Here is a 19,864-nt window from a genome sequence, read left to right on the forward strand (position 1 = left end):
AAACTACAAAAGCAAAAATCTATACTATAAAAAATGGCGTGAAAATGTTTATGTAAAAAAAACAAGGCAAAAAAACCGCAACACATTTTGGTCTATGTTATCTATCTGAAATCCAATGGTTTTTTTTGGGGCGGGGGGGTCAACAATTGATACAACATGATAACAACTCTAAATGTTACCTTGCTTTATACCATTTTCGCAAGTATTCAGATCAATAGATGCAATTATTTTGGCCAAGTTTAATACTACTAAAAGATTTTTTTTAAGTTGGACAGTTCAGCGTGTTGTCTAAGGTTAGGCCAGTGGTTCCCATCCTGTGGTCTGTGAGAAAACTCCAGGTGGTCTGCAAACAATTCCCCAAATTTGGTTAGGCAGTTCTAAGCAACACAACAAACAGTTTGTGATCGTGTTTGAAGTGTCATTCTGGGCCTATGATCGAGTAAACATGATAAAAAACACACTTCGTTATGGGCCACCATAATTTGCAGCACAGTTTGCAGTACAGCTTTTGGACAGGGCAGGAATTAAATTTTACTGTCTGCTTGTTCGTTCTTCCGTGTCACCGAGACAAAGTGACAAAGTGATTTGCAGTGAGCAAGTGTAGAGGTGATGCAGTGCTCAGGAATAACAGACACAAGACAGTTCACTGTGAAAAACAACTCTTTTATTTGGCTGGTTTCTTGAAAGCAAAATAATAAATAACTGGCTCTACACAAAGATGTGTATGGCACAGTTAAAACCACGGGGTTCAGTCTCATAATAATAATACCACACACTATACACACACAATCACAATATCCAACAGTGAGTGCTCCTAGTGCAAGTGATGAATTATACAGCAATTAGTGAAACAGTAGTGCAGTGTAGTCCGGGGTTGGTTGCTGGCTGATAGCGACAGCTCCCGGATTTTAGTTGTCTATAAATTACAAATGTGACAATTAATAGACAGACAGAGATCACACAAAACACTCATGGTTATTTTTCACTTGCATGTCCTTTACAGGTCTTTTCACAACCATAACAAAGGAACAGATTGCTTTGCCACATCCACTGATATACCTTTAGTCACGCCCCCTTTGGTAGCGAGTGCAATCGCTTTTCCTCCAATCCACGTTTGCCACATCGCCTACCACATTAAGGTGATGACTTCTGGTATTGTGACTCTGCTCCCTTTCTGGATGGCCGACTTATGACTTTCCCTGGAATGAATTGCCAACCCGTCCAGTCCAGGGCACACTGTTCCTGTTATGTAACGTCCTCACAGATCGGGAAGGAGATTTATGACTTGGATTCACTCGCTCTCTGTCACAGATGGGCATTTAATTTGTACATGACACAAGAACTTGTTGACAGCTAAGAAAAAAACCACTGTAAATCTGATGTATTTTACATTGTTACATTAGAACTTTTATTCTGTCTCATGTGTTTTAATATGTACGGTATGTTTTTACAACATTTATAAATATCAAGAAACGAGTGGATATAAGCAGATACTGTTTCATGAACTAAATTTGTCAGGTACGGTTTTCTTTCCTTATTACTGATAATAATGGAATGAATTAACTATTTTATTTGTAAATATTTATTTTGAGAAGATAATCTAGAATAGTACATGTACTGTGTCATTTCAATCACTCAAGAGAAACAATGTCTTGTAATTTGCCCAAACATCAACATTTTTCAATACAGCTTCCAGGAAGTATTCTAAGGTCCCTTGGGTCATAGATTAATGAACATATAATGATACAAAAACATTTATTAAAAAACAATATATATATATAGACACCTTCGCCTGGATTGGGAGCAGTGGATGTTTTCACATGAAATGCGGGTTTCCATGTGAAAAGGGGCATGGATTACCTGTGTTTTACGTCATGCTCACGAGTAAATTAGATTTACCCTATCCCTCTCTGTGGCTGTTATTTTCAGCCACAAACCTGATCCTCTCAAGCTGTTCTCCCACATGTGCACGTGCATCGCCACTTCACGTGTAACCACACATGGAAACTCCCCATAGAAGACTGTATATACTGATATGCCTCGAGATTTCAACACCCTTTCATGAAGACATCGAAATGGAATATTTGAATTGCGAGTACCTTAAATAGCCAGCATTAAAAACATCCTGAGATGGCAGTACACTTTGAACTCACTCTGAACATTTTTTGGCAAAATAATCTTTTTTTTTTTTTTTATTGAAGTCTGGCAGGAAGCTGACAAATTTAAAGAGACTTTTTTTTTTTTTTGCCAGTTTCCTTTACTACCACATTCTCAAGCTTGAGGTTAAAGGCAGAGCATTTGCAGTCTAAAAAGGAGCTTGTGATATTTCATTAAAGTAGGGGTGCTAGAAAAACTTTGTAATGCTGTTTTCGAACTCCAGGGTACAGGAGAGAAACTGGCAGAATAATATCTGCAGCTGTTTTAAAGCAGGCACATATTTCAATATTGTATGATTTGAAAAAGCTGTATATTTAATACCCAGTCTCAGGTTCTCTGTCTCTTACCCTCCTCTCCAGGCTGTCCTCCCCATCAGTGGAGCTGACACTGTCCCGCAGCCTGGCTCGTGAGGGCCTGTGTCTTTTACTCTTCACCGAATGCTGCACCCGTGCCTTCAACACATTACTGTCTAGCCTTTCTGTTTCAGGGACGGCTTCATTAAAATCTTCAAAAGGTAAAAGGAATGTATTTATACATTTAAAAACAAAAACACTATAGTATTCTAAGTTATAAAATGGCAACAACAGGGGGAGCAACAGTGTGTTCCATGGAAAATTATTATTATTATTATTATTATTATTATTATTATTATTATTATTTATTTCTTAGCAGACGCCCTTATCCAGGGCGACTTACAATTGTTACAAGATATCACATTATTTTTACGGTATTTTTACGGTAACTCGATGCATGTCAGGGTATGCCACATTTATCGTGGAGTGCAGCTTGAAGTGTAACATCAATAGTTTATTTTGGAGCTTTTAAGAATTGAATTGGCTGTGTAGAATTGTTCCTTTAACAAGATGATTTCTGTGTAAGATTACTCTCTCTGTGTAACAAACGTACTGCATTTTTAAAATGAATTTGTTCCTTGACAACTAAACTACAAAAGCAAAAATCTATACTATAAAAAATGGCGTGAAAATGTTTATGTAAAAAAAACAAGGCAAAAAAACCGCAACACATTTTGGTCTATGTTATCTATCTGAAATCCAATGGTTTTTTTTGGGGCGGGGGGGTCAACAATTGATACAACATGATAACAACTCTAAATGTTACCTTGCTTTATACCATTTTCGCAAGTATTCAGATCAATAGATGCAATTATTTTGGCCAAGTTTAATACTACTAAAAGATTTTTTTTAAGTTGGACAGTTCAGCGTGTTGTCTAAGGTTAGGCCAGTGGTTCCCATCCTGTGGTCTGTGAGAAAACTCCAGGTGGTCTGCAAACAATTCCCCAAATTTGGTTAGGCAGTTCTAAGCAACACAACAAACAGTTTGTGATCGTGTTTGAAGTGTCATTCTGGGCCTATGATCGAGTAAACATGATAAAAAACACACTTCGTTATGGGCCACCATAATTTGCAGCACAGTTTGCAGTACAGCTTTTGGACAGGGCAGGAATTAAATTTTACTGTCTGCTTGTTCGTTCTTCCGTGTCACCGAGACAAAGTGACAAAGTGATTTGCAGTGAGCAAGTGTAGAGGTGATGCAGTGCTCAGGAATAACAGACACAAGACAGTTCACTGTGAAAAACAACTCTTTTATTTGGCTGGTTTCTTGAAAGCAAAATAATAAATAACTGGCTCTACACAAAGATGTGTATGGCACAGTTAAAACCACGGGGTTCAGTCTCATAATAATAATACCACACACTATACACACACAATCACAATATCCAACAGTGAGTGCTCCTAGTGCAAGTGATGAATTATACAGCAATTAGTGAAACAGTAGTGCAGTGTAGTCCGGGGTTGGTTGCTGGCTGATAGCGACAGCTCCCGGATTTTAGTTGTCTATAAATTACAAATGTGACAATTAATAGACAGACAGAGATCACACAAAACACTCATGGTTATTTTTCACTTGCATGTCCTTTACAGGTCTTTTCACAACCATAACAAAGGAACAGATTGCTTTGCCACATCCACTGATATACCTTTAGTCACGCCCCCTTTGGTAGCGAGTGCAATCGCTTTTCCTCCAATCCACGTTTGCCACATCGCCTACCACATTAAGGTGATGACTTCTGGTATTGTGACTCTGCTCCCTTTCTGGATGGCCGACTTATGACTTTCCCTGGAATGAATTGCCAACCCGTCCAGTCCAGGGCACACTGTTCCTGTTATGTAACGTCCTCACAGATCGGGAAGGAGATTTATGACTTGGATTCACTCGCTCTCTGTCACAGATGGGCATTTAATTTGTACATGACACAAGAACTTGTTGACAGCTAAGAAAAAAACCACTGTAAATCTGATGTATTTTACATTGTTACATTAGAACTTTTATTCTGTCTCATGTGTTTTAATATGTACGGTATGTTTTTACAACATTTATAAATATCAAGAAACGAGTGGATATAAGCAGATACTGTTTCATGAACTAAATTTGTCAGGTACGGTTTTCTTTCCTTATTACTGATAATAATGGAATGAATTAACTATTTTATTTGTAAATATTTATTTTGAGAAGATAATCTAGAATAGTACATGTACTGTGTCATTTCAATCACTCAAGAGAAACAATGTCTTGTAATTTGCCCAAACATCAACATTTTTCAATACAGCTTCCAGGAAGTATTCTAAGGTCCCTTGGGTCATAGATTAATGAACATATAATGATACAAAAACATTTATTAAAAAACAATATATATATATATATATATATATATATATATATATATATATATATATATATATATATATATATATATATATAGTGTTGGAAAAAAAAGCGAAAAGTTTGTATGGTTTCTGAAGTACTTTATAATGTTCCCCAGTGTTCTGGAAAAAAAGGACACCAATTCCAAGTTGCTACTGTAAAAAAAAAAAGATTTTTAGTGAATTTCTATAGGAAGAGAGTCAACTTCAGCAAAAAAAAACAAAAAACCTGGTCCTGAGGTTGCATCCCACTGAAAAACGTTTGGGTGTTGTGAGGTTGCCGAACAGCAGTAATGGTGAGCAGAAAGCAAGGCAAGATGGAAGGTGCAGTATTTGAAATTTTATTATCAAAACAGAAAAATAACAGCTCTTCAAAATTCCAAAATAATAATTAATTAACAGCCAGCCCATATACTGGGTTAAGCTTGGCTTAACAGAGGATTAGCTTGCCCTCTAGCCTCTCCAAACATCAAAACAGTTACTGAACTCCTGTCTGCTGCTGCTGCTTTAGGCTGTCGGACCACAATTACCAAACAACCCACTCTCTTCTTACTTGGTGAGCTTATATACAGCTGACTATCATCAGCTCATCCAAGTGAGAAGGGAGTAATTATTTCGAAATATTTTATAAAACATTTAATTTGCATACTTTACATAAAACCAAATAAAGTACATTAGAACGGCCATTAGATTTTCTGGTTACTAATATTATTTCTAATATAGGTATTTTCCTATATCACTAAAGTTAACATTCACCCCCCTACCCCCTCTTCTTTAATCGGAGTAGTGAGCTCACCTTCTCACGCACAAGAATTCAAAACGAAGTTATTTTCTTTTTACTGTGCATTTTGTATTTTCAAACACCCTCCCTCCGGTAATATTCTTCCAACAAAAGAGTGCACCCTTTCATTAAAGAATGTAAGCATTTCACCATGTTTACACAGATTACTAACTCTTCTTTCTTTTTCTTTCATGGGTCTCCCCCTCCCACCGGCAAGTACACCAATTTATATACGTTTGTAATACATAACCTATAGTTTAAATGTACAAGCAGTTAATACAGTTAACGTCCTTTCAACACTGGTCAGTCCTTCTTAGCCAGTGTAATATTAAGCACAATACGATGAAACAGCAATGTTAGCTCTCAGGGGTTTAGTGAGGGTTGGGGGGGTTACCAAGCATCCACTTCAAAGCCGCCATTAACTGAAACAGTTTTCGTATGTGAAACAAATACTAACTAAATAACTGTTACGCATTATGAAGGCATACTTGTCTTGTAAAAATTACAAACGTCTTTTTTTTAGCCAGCATTATTTTTTACTTATTTATTTTTTTTATATTAGAGTGACCAAATATTAATTTGATTTATTTTCCCCCAATTTGGAATGTCCACAGACGTTCTGAGGGCGTGTGAGCATCCTCCAATCTCACAAGCCTAAAGCCAGAATCGCTTTCACGCCGAACAATCCAGAGCAGAGGAGGGTAGGCTTGTGTATTACAAAAGGCTGATTAATTATTTAAAGAGGATCAAGGTGAGTTTTTTGTACAGATTCTTACGTTGTGCAGCTGTACTCTCTTAAGAAGTTATTTCAAAATATGAGCAAGAAAACATTTTTTTTTGTGTTTTAAAAATGTTAAAACATACTATAACACTCAAAGGTAGTACATGTAGTAATATGAAAAGTAACTATTACAATTCTTTGACAAATGTTTCAACTAGAAGTCTTTCAACTGATTGATTCTTTTATTATTATTTTATACAAAAACACTATACAAATGACCTTCACAATACCCACATAGGAAATATAAAACATTTGAAGAATATCCACCACAATGATTTATTTCAACATTTGTATCAATATTCTGCAACTAAAGATCCACAAAATGCAACATATTGCAATTAGGACATTACAGGCATTTCTTAAAGAGTACATAAGGACCTTTTTATTTTATTGTGTTACATGTTCCCATGTGTTGCTACAACTGTTTACATAAGGTGTGTGTATTGTTTTATTTTTTATTTTTTTTACATTTTGACCACTTTTTTAAACTTTTAAATTGCATTCCCTGCCTCAAGATGGCTTCCCATGTACCCGCATGGACCTCTCAGAATTACATTTCCCATCATCGTCCTGCTCACATATGCAGATGGGGTGCGTTCACAAGAGGCAGACTTTGCTAAGTCTGCGCAGATTCTGCAAAGATTCTGAAAATTCATTGGCTGCTTGCTTCGATTCTGTGCAGATTCTGTGCAGAATGACGAAAGTCTGCGTGTTGTGAACGCACCCATAGATTTACCAGTGAGGGAGGATGATGGGAATGTGAGCAGGAAGATGATGGGTAAGGTAGATCTGAGAGGTCCATGCAGGTACATGGGAAGCCATCTTGAGGCAGGGAATGCAATTTAAAAGTTTAAAAAAGTGGTCAAATTGTAAAAAAATTAAAAATAAAACAATACACACACCTTACGTAAACAGTTGTATCAAAACATGGGAACATGTAACACAATAAAATAAAAAGGGCCTTATGTACCCTTTAAATACTAAAAAGCCAAGTCAACAGTACATTTTGATGTATAGTTAAAGATAAGAGAAACAACCACCAACACAATACAATTTACAATTCAAATTTAAAGGTGGAAATTCACAAAGTCATTTGCTCCTTAGTGGCATGAGCACCATTTTTTCATGATTCATAATTAATTTTCTTTCTTTTTTCAGAAAACAATGGACACACTTTGGGTTTAAAGCCTATTGGATTTCCCCTAAACTGTTTCCTAAAAACAATACATTTCTACATTTTAGACTCACCCCCATTTGGGCCAGCCTGACAAGACTTCTGCCTTCCTTCCAAGCTTTCTATTGCTTCTCCTGAGGGACCTCTCCTCACAAACCCATGGGAGGACCGGCTCTCTGCAATGTTATTGTTGTTGTTCACCTGAGTCACATTTTGCTTCATCAGTCTAAAGAGTTCTATCTCCAGATCCAAGATCTGTAAGAAGCACATGTTAATCAGGTATTATTATTATTATTATTATTATTAATTAGTCACTCAGGAGACACTTTTATCCAAAGCGACTTACAGGGACCAGGGGGTGAACTATGCTGCTGCAGAGTCACTTACAATAGGACCTTGGTCTTACATCTCCTCCAAGTATGCTGATGACAACCTAACAAGCCTTGGCTTGGCTTGGCTTTATGTACTGTAGAGCAACCAGTGGTCTTGTGCAAATATATTTCTTTCATAAAAATTAAAAATGGCCCATTGTGTTACAGGTGTACAGTAGAGTAACGTAATGTTTTACAGAAACCAAGTTTTTTTTGTAACCCTTCAGTGTGGTTCAGGGGGCAGGAGCTAGGCCTCTATCCTTTTTCACCCATGCCAGTCTGGAAAGCTTGTTCTGAGCCTCGGAGCCCAGCCATGTGGCCTTGACTCCTCTGAGGCTCTCTGAAAGCTGGGGGAAGACTTCTGGCCCCGTTTATATGTTTATTTCTTTTTCAGGGTTCCAGTCTCGTAGTGATGGAATTGAAGCTCGCTACTCAGCCTTGGAAGTCTGGCCTCGCCAGCCTCCCTCAGCATAGGCGACTCTTGCAAGCAGGGGAATCCTCTGGATTTCTCTTTATCTTTTTGATTTGTCTGCTATTTATGTCCTATTTAATTTCCCCTTAGGGGAAGAAATGCTTGCTTCCCAGCCTTGGAGACCGATCAGTTTGCTCACTTCCGTGAGGGCAGCTCTCCGTGAGCCAAGGGGAAACCTTGTCCTTTTTTCCAAGTCACAAGCACTGCTCTCCTAATTTCAATTCCTGAGGTACCCTCCATGCAGCCCTTTCTCCTGTCCTGTGAACTTATAATGGAAAAAAGCATAGGCCTTTGCATCTTGTATTACCATAAAATAACTATAGATCATTATTTACCCGAGTTTGCAGTCCCTTGATCTCTACCAGGTGTGCTCTCTCTGTGTCTTCAAACTTCTTCCTTTCAACTTCTTCACGTTTGACAAAATCTAGTTCCCTGTCAGACAATTCAAATAATTCAGCTTAATGTAAAAATAATCAAATGCAGATGAAACCTTTGTATCATTTAGGGCCCTATTTTGAAAGATGTGCAAAGGGAAATGACAATTATGAATACAAAAAAAAACTGTAGTGGTATACAATTAGCAAGAAACAACACATTTTCAAACTAGTAAAATATTTAATAATTCACGGGGTGGAGCAAGGCCATTTGATGTGGTGTTTAAGACATGGAGTTAGTAACATATAAAACATGTAGAGAGAGGGGCTCCAAGGCTTCAAGGCCCAACGTATAGGGGGGTTCCATCATTGAGAAGACCTGACACACAGGAAGGGGGTTATCGTCTCTGAGGTAACCCGACATGCAAAGAGGGGTCACTGTCTCTGAGATGACCCAACATACAAGAGGCTCGCGAACTGGAAAAAAGAACATGGAGTTAGTAGATATTAGAACATAAAGAGTGGGGTGTTCCGCCTCTTCAAAAAGCCCAACATAATAGAAGGGGGTTCCGTCTTTGAGGAGACGCGACAAACATGAGGGGTTCCACCGCTTGGGGACCCTCACATAGGTGGAAAGAAAAAAAAACTTTATTATTTTTAGGAGGAAATCTTTGGTGGCCCTGGCAGAAAGGTCATTCATACCAGCAATGGACTGATGGGCTGAGGATATTTCGGATGATGAAGAACGAATATAAGATTCAACTACTGATGGGGTCCAGCGTCCCATATTTTTGATTAAATGCTGGTTAATATTTGCTTTTGCAGCTGATGTAGCTGCCCGTTTTGAATGAATGATGAGTGTAGAATTGCAGGGGAAGACCTGCTCTGGAGAACACCAATGTTTTGATACAATGGACCGGTTTGAACTGATGAACAAAGGTTCAGAGGATGAAATAGCCTGGCGTTCTGTGATGTACAGCATGGAAGTGTACCCCGGCTACCTCCAGACCCTCATCACCCAGCTACCTCCAGACCCTCATCTCTCCCTACACCCCCACTCGACCTCTCCGCTCCGTCTGCACTAGAAGACTAGCTCTACCTCCGCTACGCTCCCCTGCCTCCAGAGCCCGCTCCTTCTCCACCCTTGCTCCGCAGTGGTGGAATGACCTTCCTACAGATGTCAGGACTGCCCAGTCCCTGACCACATTCCGGCACCTCCTTCAGATTTCACCTCACTTCAGACTCACCTCTTCAAACAGCACCTGTAGAACTCCTCTGTTTGTATCCTGGGACACTATCACCCTTCATGTAAATGTGCTTTATTTTGCTCTGCCCCCTATTTTACTGCATTTAATCCTGTACTTCAGAATACTGTAATCTGCCAAGTGTTTAACCTGTAGTACTTTGTATTTAATCATATCCTGATGTAACTATCACTATTTAATCATATCCTGATGTCACTATCACTATTATCTGCTGTATTATTGAATTGTGGTTTGTCACACTTGTACTTTGCTTGAACAAAAGTTATTGTATTTCTTGCTCTTATTGTATTACTTGTATTGTAACACTTGAAATGTATTTGCTTACGACTGTAAGTCGCCCTGGATAAGGGTGTCTGCTAAGAAATAAATAATAATAATAATAATAATAATAATAATAATAATAATAATAATAATAATAATAATAAGTGTAGGGACATAGAGTAGAGTTGATTTTTGAAAGCTGAATACATCGTCCTTGCCGCAGCTGATCTGTTTTTGAAATGCAGAGGGATAGGATGAAATGGGAATCTGGATTGAGCTTGAGGTCACTGCAGCAGATACCTAAAGTAGGAAAGGTGGAAACAGAAGGAACTGTATATTCGGGGCATCTCAAAAACCCCCAAAATGTGGATAGGTATATGGTTTCCATCATCGAATGGAGAGAAGCACCCTTGGCAGATACCTGAAATCAAGTTGCTGAGAATGTCTATAGAGATAGGCAGGCGAGCAGGAAATGGAACCAGTGAGCACTTGGAAATTCCTCGCAGGAGGAGACAGACAGCTGGGATTGACAGTATAGTTGGATAAGTGACAGACATCAAGCGAAATTGGTGTGGAATTCTATATGAATAGGATTTGATTGTAGCTGGTGCCAGATGTAGAGATGAGCTATAAAATCGAATCCTGGTTAAATGGAGTAGGATTAATCCTGCGTTGGAAGCAGAAAGTTACATAACAAGCCCAACCTGTAGAGTATGAGAATCTGGTAGAAGGGGCAAATGCTGAAACCATGTAATCTTGAGATGAATTAAGTAGCTTATTGATAGTTGGATTCAGTTGAAAATCAGCTGATTGAACTGTGGAGTTGCTGCTGGAAATGGCAGAGCTGTAGGGACCAGACTGTGGAATTTGGAAATTTGGAAATCTGTAAACGAGAAAGAGCATCAGCTGCATTATTATAAAAGCCCGGTAGGTGGCGAGCTTGCATTAGGAAATTGTTGGAAACTGAAATCCATACTAGCCGCCGCAGTAATTGCATGATAAGAAGGGGACTGGAACATCCTTTATTTATAATGTGCACTGTAGCTATATTATCACAGTAGAATAATAATGATTTCTTAGACCAGATATGACCCCATAGCTGTGCAGCTGCAACTATTGGGTATATTTCAAGAAGATCTGTGTATTTTAGATGTGGAGATTTTCATGAGGCCATGTACTGGAAAATCACTGATTGTTTAGATGAGGCATCTGTAAACAAAGCCAGGTCGTGTGGTGCTGAAATAAGTTTGTCATAAAACATAGAAAGGCCATTCCAGTGCTGAGCAGACCACATTTTAATGTCCTAGCTTCTGAGGAAATATTAATGTAAGAGTCTGGGTTTTTTCTGTTGATGCAAGCGCAAGTAGTAGAGATATAAACGTCCTCCCTTGGGGGACAATGCAAATTAAAAAGTTGAAATGACCCAGCAAGGAAAGCAGTGCACATTTCCTAATTGTTTTACTGATCTGGAAGTTCTGAATAAGCAAGCGAATATGGTTGAGTTTAGACTCGGGTAGGCTGGCTTCAAACTTTTCTGTGTCTAGAATGATTCCAAGAAATTCCAGAGAATGTAAGGGGCTGACTGCTTTTTCTTCTGAAAGTGGAGCGCCAACTTTTGAAAATAAACTTTTAAGATTAGAAATCGCTTCTGCTGGCGGATCTGAAGGAGAGATCAATAAAAAATTGTCAAGAAGATGAAACAGAAATGAAACATGGTAAGCATTGAGAAGTATCCAGCATAATGCTTCTGAAAGTGTATTGAATATCTTCGGGATGCTGCGGCAGCCAAAAGTTAACTGATTAGCATAATAGAACTTTCCAGCATATACCAAATAGATGACGAAGAGAAGGATGGATTGGCATTACTTTAAATGCATCTGATGTATTTGCTTTAGCTAACCACGAACCTCGGCCTGCTAATTTAACCCTTTGCAGTCCACTTATTAAGTGCGTGTCAGACGCGTCAGGTCCAATTTATTTTCACACGCGCAGTTAATTTTAGACGCGCTGTTTAAAAGTATTTTTTTTCCACGGGTTTAAAAGGCCCTGCATATCAACAAAGCACTCACTAGGCATCTCCAGCCCAGCCCCACCCTTTTGTTCGCTATCGCTTTCACATATGCTAAGAAATAAATAATAATAATAATAATAGTTGTACATACCGATCAATCATCTCCTGATCACTCGTTTTATCACCAAACGCCTCAATAATGCAATCCAAGTCATTATTTTATTACTATACATCTCAAAAAAGCTCTGCAAATGTCTGTGATATTCTCTGGCCGCCGTTATCTGATGACAGGGGCAAGTATGACTATTCATGAGATACGACTTTTTTTTTTTTCGGCTTGTCTCAGCTCCTGTCGCTCCCACTCAACCATTGAATAGTTTTCTCAGCTTTTTCCGGAGAAAAAACTGACTAGAAACCTGTTTTTTGCATCTTTTTGATGATGTCGGACAGGGTCCGACATTGGACCAGATAGGACCAGATAGGATAGCAAAGGGTTAATAGCGTAAATTGCATCTGAAATGGTAATATAATGAAGAGAAAATTGATCATGAGGAATGAGCAAGTTGATGGTGCTGGTGCTTGACCACCGCGGTGCTGATAAATCGATGCTGAGACGCTTTTTTCCTGACATTTTCCGAGTGGCGATGCCGAGAGGATTAATTCTGTAGACTGGAAATGGGGGAGTTGTGCCCAGTTAATTATGTGGTTATCAGAACCCAGAATAGCTGCTGCTTTGCTGAAAAAGCTCTATGATAATCAAAAAACATGGTCCCTCCATATCTGACAGATAATTCCACCATGTAATATTCATAGGCGTCTAGTTCAGCTCTTTGGTTAGGATATGCAGAACAGCACGTCTCTGAATATAGAGAAGGCAAGGACGAATTCCCCCAATGTTAAATTTTTGAGTAGTCTGGGGTCTCCTACCTTAGATTATGTTGCGCCTGATTTGCGGAGATATTGAGTGACGTTGAGCTGAAGTTGGAGAGGAGGAGCCGTATGCAGACGCAGTAGCACTGTTGTAGATTGGAGGGTCTAATGAAATGACAGAGGCTAGAGCGGAACCGGAAGTGTTTGCTGCAGGAATTAATGAGAGAGCTGAACTTTGTTTCTCTTGCTCGATATTAGATACCCTTTTATCCAAATCGCTCAGTTTGGTACTGACTGAAGATATTGTGTCGGTGAAAGGCTGCATGAATAATTTAATTTCGTTAAATATCAGGGAGTGCTGTTGCTGAATTTCACTGGCTGGCGCGGCTGGCTGCTGATTAGAAGTGTGGTTGTCTGGTTGAAGAGGCTGAATGGCTGGGCGCTGCTGAAGAGCTTTTTTAGGCAGAAAAACTGGTTATGCTGAAATGGAACTGCCTATCAATCACTCCCTGCTGGAATCGCACTGTCGTTTTTAAGGAGGGTTTTTATTAATTTGTTTATGGTCCAGTCCTTCCAAAACTGCTCGGGAGGAGCATCCTGAGGCTGTAGTCGCTTGGATCAGCGAAGATTAGGACCTTGTGTGGCAGGTAAATATGGAGAAACTTGAATGGCAACCTGATTGGATCTAAATGAAATGCCAGAGGGATACAAAAATCAGGGGCTGGAGGGAGGAGAATGGTCTGGTATAGACAGGAAATCCCCAGAATCCTCTTAATCGGAAGACAGATGCTGTAAGTTCTCCATTATGCTCAATAGAATTTCAGAGTCTTGAAATCCACTTAGGTTTACGTCAAAAACGACTGATGATGACTGATGGCTAAATAAGTTAGATTTAATTGATGAAAGAAGATGAAAGGATGCAAGGGGCCTAGCTCCACCCCCAAACCATAGTATAGGTTAAAATTAAAACAAAATATTAAATATGTTCGACTTCCTAAAAATATGTTTGTTTGTTTTTTAAACCAATTTATGTACTGCATGTAAAAAAATGACATTGGCAAATTAATACATGTTCTACAAGATCTTAGTCATATAACAGTGTTGCTTGGCAATTACTTTTGCTGAAAGTCCTTTATGAGTTTCTTTGCTTTGTTGTATTTCTTCTCCAAGGCCTGGTACTGGCTCTGGGTCTCTTTGAGATGCTCGTTGACGGTGTGGCAGAGAGTCTGCGCTTCAATCCAGTAACTCTCCAGCTGCAGCATCCTGCTCTTGTTGTCCTCAATGCTTTGTTTCAGCTGGTTCTTCTCGCACTCCCATCGGACTTTCTCACTTTCAGCAGTCTGCAACTGTAGGAGGATCACAAAGCTAATGAAACTGGCGACCAGATAAGTGGCAAACATTTTCTTTTTTAAAAGAAGAACTTTACTTCAACATTGTTTTGGATAACCTGGATTAAGGTTTAATAGGTTGAGGCGTGATTGTGGCACCTATCTTGTCCCTCAAGCTGTAGCGCACTTGAATTTTAGACTATTTCTCAATGACAGATATAACCCATCCTCTGCTCACATTTTTCACATTCATAATGTTTAAAACTTTAACCTTGACTTTGGTAGAAGTTGCATGTGGTTTCTGTGGGCTGAATTCTGTATTATAAATGCTGAGCATGTGATTTTATGAAAGACTTGCCAGTCTAGTTATGGGCACGATGTTTTCAATAATATTGTCAGCAGTATAATGTTTATACAGTGTATTTAAATATAGTGCATATTATACAGATCATTGACCATGCTCAGCAGTACCTGCATGGGTGTAAGACATGCATTTTCACACGATTGTGATTTGACTGAAATAACATCCACCCTGGGCATTAACAGTAGAAAGGGAAATGTATCTTCTGAAAGAGCACCCATTGAGGAAGTTATTCTGGCACACCTATTTGCAATAAGATATGTGCTTATCTTGAGAATATTATATCGTCAAAGAGACTACTCTTTAGAAAGCAGACAACTCCAGTTTAAATTAATCAGTATGTTAGTATAAAAGTATATCAGGCATAACTATATCTATGCTCTGAGCTCCTGTTCCTTGTAAAACAACATTTGAACAAGTATTGCACAGGACTGCAATAAAGTTGAGCAAACAACAGCAGCAATCAATGCCCAGGTTTTTGTTTTTTTTTAGCTTCTATAGACTTCAGTTTAGAAGTATTTTTCCACTGGATTCAGCTAATGCCTAGTGTATACAGTGCAGCATCATCTATATTGTTCAGATGTGCAGATACAATTATCAGGGAAACATGCTTAAAACACTTGTATTACACTCTAACACCCAAAGACAATTCCGTGTGCCACAGTAATGCACTTCTCAAAATAGCATTATATAATGCTTAAACCGTCTTACCTTGTGCTTCAACTTCTGAATTTCTGCTTCAGTGACCGCATGCTTGATTTGTAACTGTTGAAAGTTAAAAACAAACAAGTCAATGCAACAACAAGGCAAATAAGCTTCTTAGCTCCACTGACCAAGATCATTCACTATGAAAGCCTGTGCAAAGTACTGCACTGCAGTAAGCTGTAAATTAGAGTGTCTAGCATGCACAATGGCTCACTGTGCAGAATGTTAAAAGAATAACCTCTTCTGACTGACAGCTACGATTAACTTGATCTAAACAATGGCACAATTAAGCTGCGATTGAGTTCACTGAGATTATTAAAACCAACTATTTTGTTTTATAAAGAACTGTATCTGTAATGCTACATTGCCATTTAGAAGACTGGTCATTTTAAATTCAAGATTATGGAGATTTATGTCTTGATATTATTATTATTATTTACTTCTTAGCAGACGCCCTTATCCAGGGCAACTTACAATTATTACAAGATATCACATTATTTTTACATATAATTACATTATTTTTTTTTTTATGTTTTTTTTACACATTATTTATACATACAACTACCCATTTATACAGTTGGGTTTTTACTGGAGCAATCTAGGTAAAGTACCTTGCTCAAGGGTATAGCAGCAGTGTCCCCACCAGGGATTGAACCCACGACCCTCCGGTCAAGAGTCCAGAGCCCTAACCACTACTCCACACTGCTGCCCCCCACTTGATAAAACTATATAGTAATATGGATTGGTTTTCTGAAAATCAACACACAAAATACAGTGGCTTTTGTCATGTGATTTACGATATCAGTGAGCGGAAGACAATGGTATTATCCTGTTAGTTAATCAATGGTGTAAAAAGAATGAGAAACTGCCTCAGTCCACTTTCACAGATACTTGCCTCTCGGAATTTATGGGAAAGTTTTGTGGTGTCCAGCTCTGTTGGGGAAAACATATCCTCTGTTTCAGGCAGGTCAAAAACTTCTATTGCCATTTCTGCACCTTTGAGTTCTGGGGCTGTGTCATCCTCTTCACCATCTGTGGCGTATTCCCCCGTCTGTAAACGTTTTCATTAACATACTGGTAAATGTGAACTAATGAAAAATCTCAAGGTACTTAATTGTTCATCATATTCATTTTTTACTAAAAAGGGTTGTTTCAGTGGGAATGAAAAGCACATTAAGAGTCACCCACATTAGTGGAGAAGCAACATAAAAACATCTTTCAAAAATAAAACAATGGATGAAACTTGAAAGGTCTTGCCTCAGTTAAACATTTCCTAGCAGTATTATGTGAAACATGAAAGAACTCTAACTGCAAAGTCACTCACTATCACTTTGATTCATATTAAAACAGTACTGATAACACTCTGTGTATAACATTGCACCAATCTTTAGCATGTCTATACAGCTCACCTCATCATCATCTGCATCATACTGTGCATATTGCTGCTCCATCATCTCTCTTTGACGTCGCTCCTGCTCCAGAGTCTGGCTTATTAAATGAGCAACCTCACTAGACTGTCCAGGTTTCTCTCGTCCAATAAGGAACCTGCGGACAAAGGCCATTTTAAATCTCTGTCTTGTCTGGATGTAGAACGTGATTTCTCCAGAGACAGGCTTATGCGTGGCGTGATATATATATATATATATATATATATATATATATATATATATATATATATATATATATCTTACAGTTCCTTTCAGGTACAAGCATCTCAAGGCACATACAACACGAACTACTGCAGAACAAGAAGCATAAGGATGTAAACTGATTCTGCATCAGGGCAGCAAGTTCTATAGCATGCAGGTGTGTAACAACTGATGGCTCTACCACCTGAAGATTACAAATGGTTAGCATTTGATGAAAATATGCAAGGAAAGTGTCCCTTTTGTGCCATTAAAGTATACTCTATGCTATTGGTGGTTGTTTCTTCATATGCTGAAACACTCCCAAGGCAATTTATAGCAAAATCAACTTCAAAAGCATTGTACATAACAGTAACCCCTCACCCCTTTAAAGCTGATGCAAGAATAAGCTGACAAGTGATGCCAATTGATTCATTGGGATTCAAGAGATGTCATTTTGGTTGTTATCTTGAAAATCCCCCCCCCCCCCCCCAAAAAAAAAAAACCAAGCAAGTCAGGAACATGAGTCATACTTTTTAAATTTTCAGGCTGCACAGAAACATACAGCCACCAGGTGGCACGTGTTTGATGCAAAATAAGGCATATTCCACCAACATCTTCAAGAGAAGAATATATATATATATATATTTTTATATATTTTTATATATTTATATTAAATTCAATTGGATTTAAATAGCTTTAATTGAGTGCCATGTCAATAACATATTATTTACAGTATATGATACTAAAATGGTTACTGTTACTGATGCAATTAAACACAATTCTAAATCAGAGGGTTGTATTAGAATTGTTTACCAAATACTGTAACAAGCTGTAACAAAACCTGTTATATAAATGGAATCAGATGCCAACAACATTCCACTATTACTTGCATTGGAGTAATGTACAGCAGGCAATAACACCAGCTGCCTAGTCTTGATACAGTATTTCCATTCAATTCCATTATTTCATAAAGTTCCAGAAAGTTCAGAATTCAGTTTCATGAATGCATCTACATATTGTTGACTCACACACAAACTGTTACATTTTCTCATAACCCCAATTTTTAAATAGTGTGTGTTTTTCAAAAAGGTATATTCTTCTGTTCATGGTTGGTGGAAATACAAGTGATCAAAAATAGTTATACATGTTTTAAGTGCAAGTTTGGTTTTTTTACTATTATTATTGTCAGTGCTACAAAACCACCAATTCAAAAGTGTAATTCATGCTTTATTTGGCTGGATTGTTTTTCAGCTCCAAATTACAGGTTTACTGGGTGCTGTTTCTTCATGGCACTTGGGCGATGCATGTGACACAACCCTAGTTCTTGGGCAATGCATGTGACACAACCCTCAGTTTAAGTCTGACACAGATTACTGCATCAGCCTCAAGCACTTCTATGAAGCAACTGCTCCAGAGAAAGACAGACATTAGAGGCAGAAGTTCATACAGAAAATGAAACTATGAAAACAAATGAGATAACCAGAGCTGACAAAGGAAACGATTTGAATCTAAATATTAAATTCTCTTTTTCTGTACTCTACAACCACCTGTGCATTTGTAACAAATTCATACACTGCAGTGAAATTGCAGCTTGGTTTTTATTACAGAAAATTATTATTAAGGTTGTTGTATAACATAACTATGTAATGAAAAATAGAAGAAAAATACAATTCTATTAATCACATGCCACCTCTGTTATAAAAGACATCAATTTCAATATATCAGATTTATTTGATGAAATGACAACAGACTAGAATACTATTTTGCCAGTCACATAATTATGAACCATATTTTCACTTAGTCTAATTCAATGTTGATTAAACTCTGAACTTGTATGGTGTTCTTTGAAATATGGCAATTCATCTCATTCTTCAAATACATTTGCAGCACCATGTAATGTTTCCAGCTGAAGAGCTCCTTTGGGGAAACCATATTAACCATGCAGTTAAGCGAAAAAGAGACCATTTCAAATGCCTGGTGTTTATGTGAACAAAAACAAAACATACAAGGGGGATGTCATGGTTCTGAAATCTTGCTGAGGATGAAACAAAAATGTGGTCATAACTTCTTTTTCTTTCTTTTTTTTAATGGCACAATTACTATTATTAAACATGATTAAGAGAATCGTGGAATACAGCTATATACCAAATGTGAAGACACTATCTCACTGATATGACCAGAGGTTAAAACACTGTGGTAGTGGGGGAATGGCATACAAGTTACAAACAACCTTTTATATCGAGAAAGATATTCAAGCACATCTTACTATCAACAATTTAAAAAACATCTGAAGGGGGTCATGTGATGACGTTTGTCTGAGAGAAGCAGAACCCCTGAGCTCTTACCACCACTATCCCCTTTTTAACGTTTAAAACAGTCTAAAACCAGTAATATGGATATTGAACCTTAGAATGTGTGCTGTGAACAACTAAAGAAATCTGCCAGTCTGGTGCCGAAATCTGCCAGAAAAGAAAGTCGAAAAAAAAAACTGTGCAGTGCCTGATCCCGGATGCTGAGACCAATGATGGCGCCACAGAAACTCTGAATGCTGATACAGCGCGGATAGTTCGTGAAATTACAAAAAACATCACCGAAGTGATGA

At 38.1% G+C, this 19,864-nt stretch overlaps 1 protein-coding gene across 1 annotated transcript in view; it reads right to left on the bottom strand.

The window, feature by feature from the left end:
• The window catches only part of LOC117400318 (neurabin-1-like), a 77,688-nt gene that overhangs the window by 12,899 nt on the left and 44,925 nt on the right, over positions 1-19,864 (bottom strand). The window contains exons 6-13 of the mRNA XM_059021186.1: positions 17,044-17,179; positions 16,530-16,685; positions 15,641-15,694; positions 14,357-14,586; positions 8,795-8,891; positions 7,691-7,871; positions 2,505-2,662; positions 838-916 (exon numbers count right to left, since the gene is read on the bottom strand). Coding sequence (XP_058877169.1) covers positions 838-916; positions 2,505-2,662; positions 7,691-7,871; positions 8,795-8,891; positions 14,357-14,586; positions 15,641-15,694; positions 16,530-16,685; positions 17,044-17,179 — 1,091 coding nt within the window. The remainder of the gene's footprint in view (positions 1-837; positions 917-2,504; positions 2,663-7,690; positions 7,872-8,794; positions 8,892-14,356; positions 14,587-15,640; positions 15,695-16,529; positions 16,686-17,043; positions 17,180-19,864) is intronic.

Source organism: Acipenser ruthenus, chromosome 4 (assembly GCF_902713425.1).
Source record: "Acipenser ruthenus chromosome 4, fAciRut3.2 maternal haplotype, whole genome shotgun sequence".
In the NCBI taxonomy this organism is placed as follows: Eukaryota; Metazoa; Chordata; class Actinopteri; order Acipenseriformes; family Acipenseridae; genus Acipenser; species Acipenser ruthenus.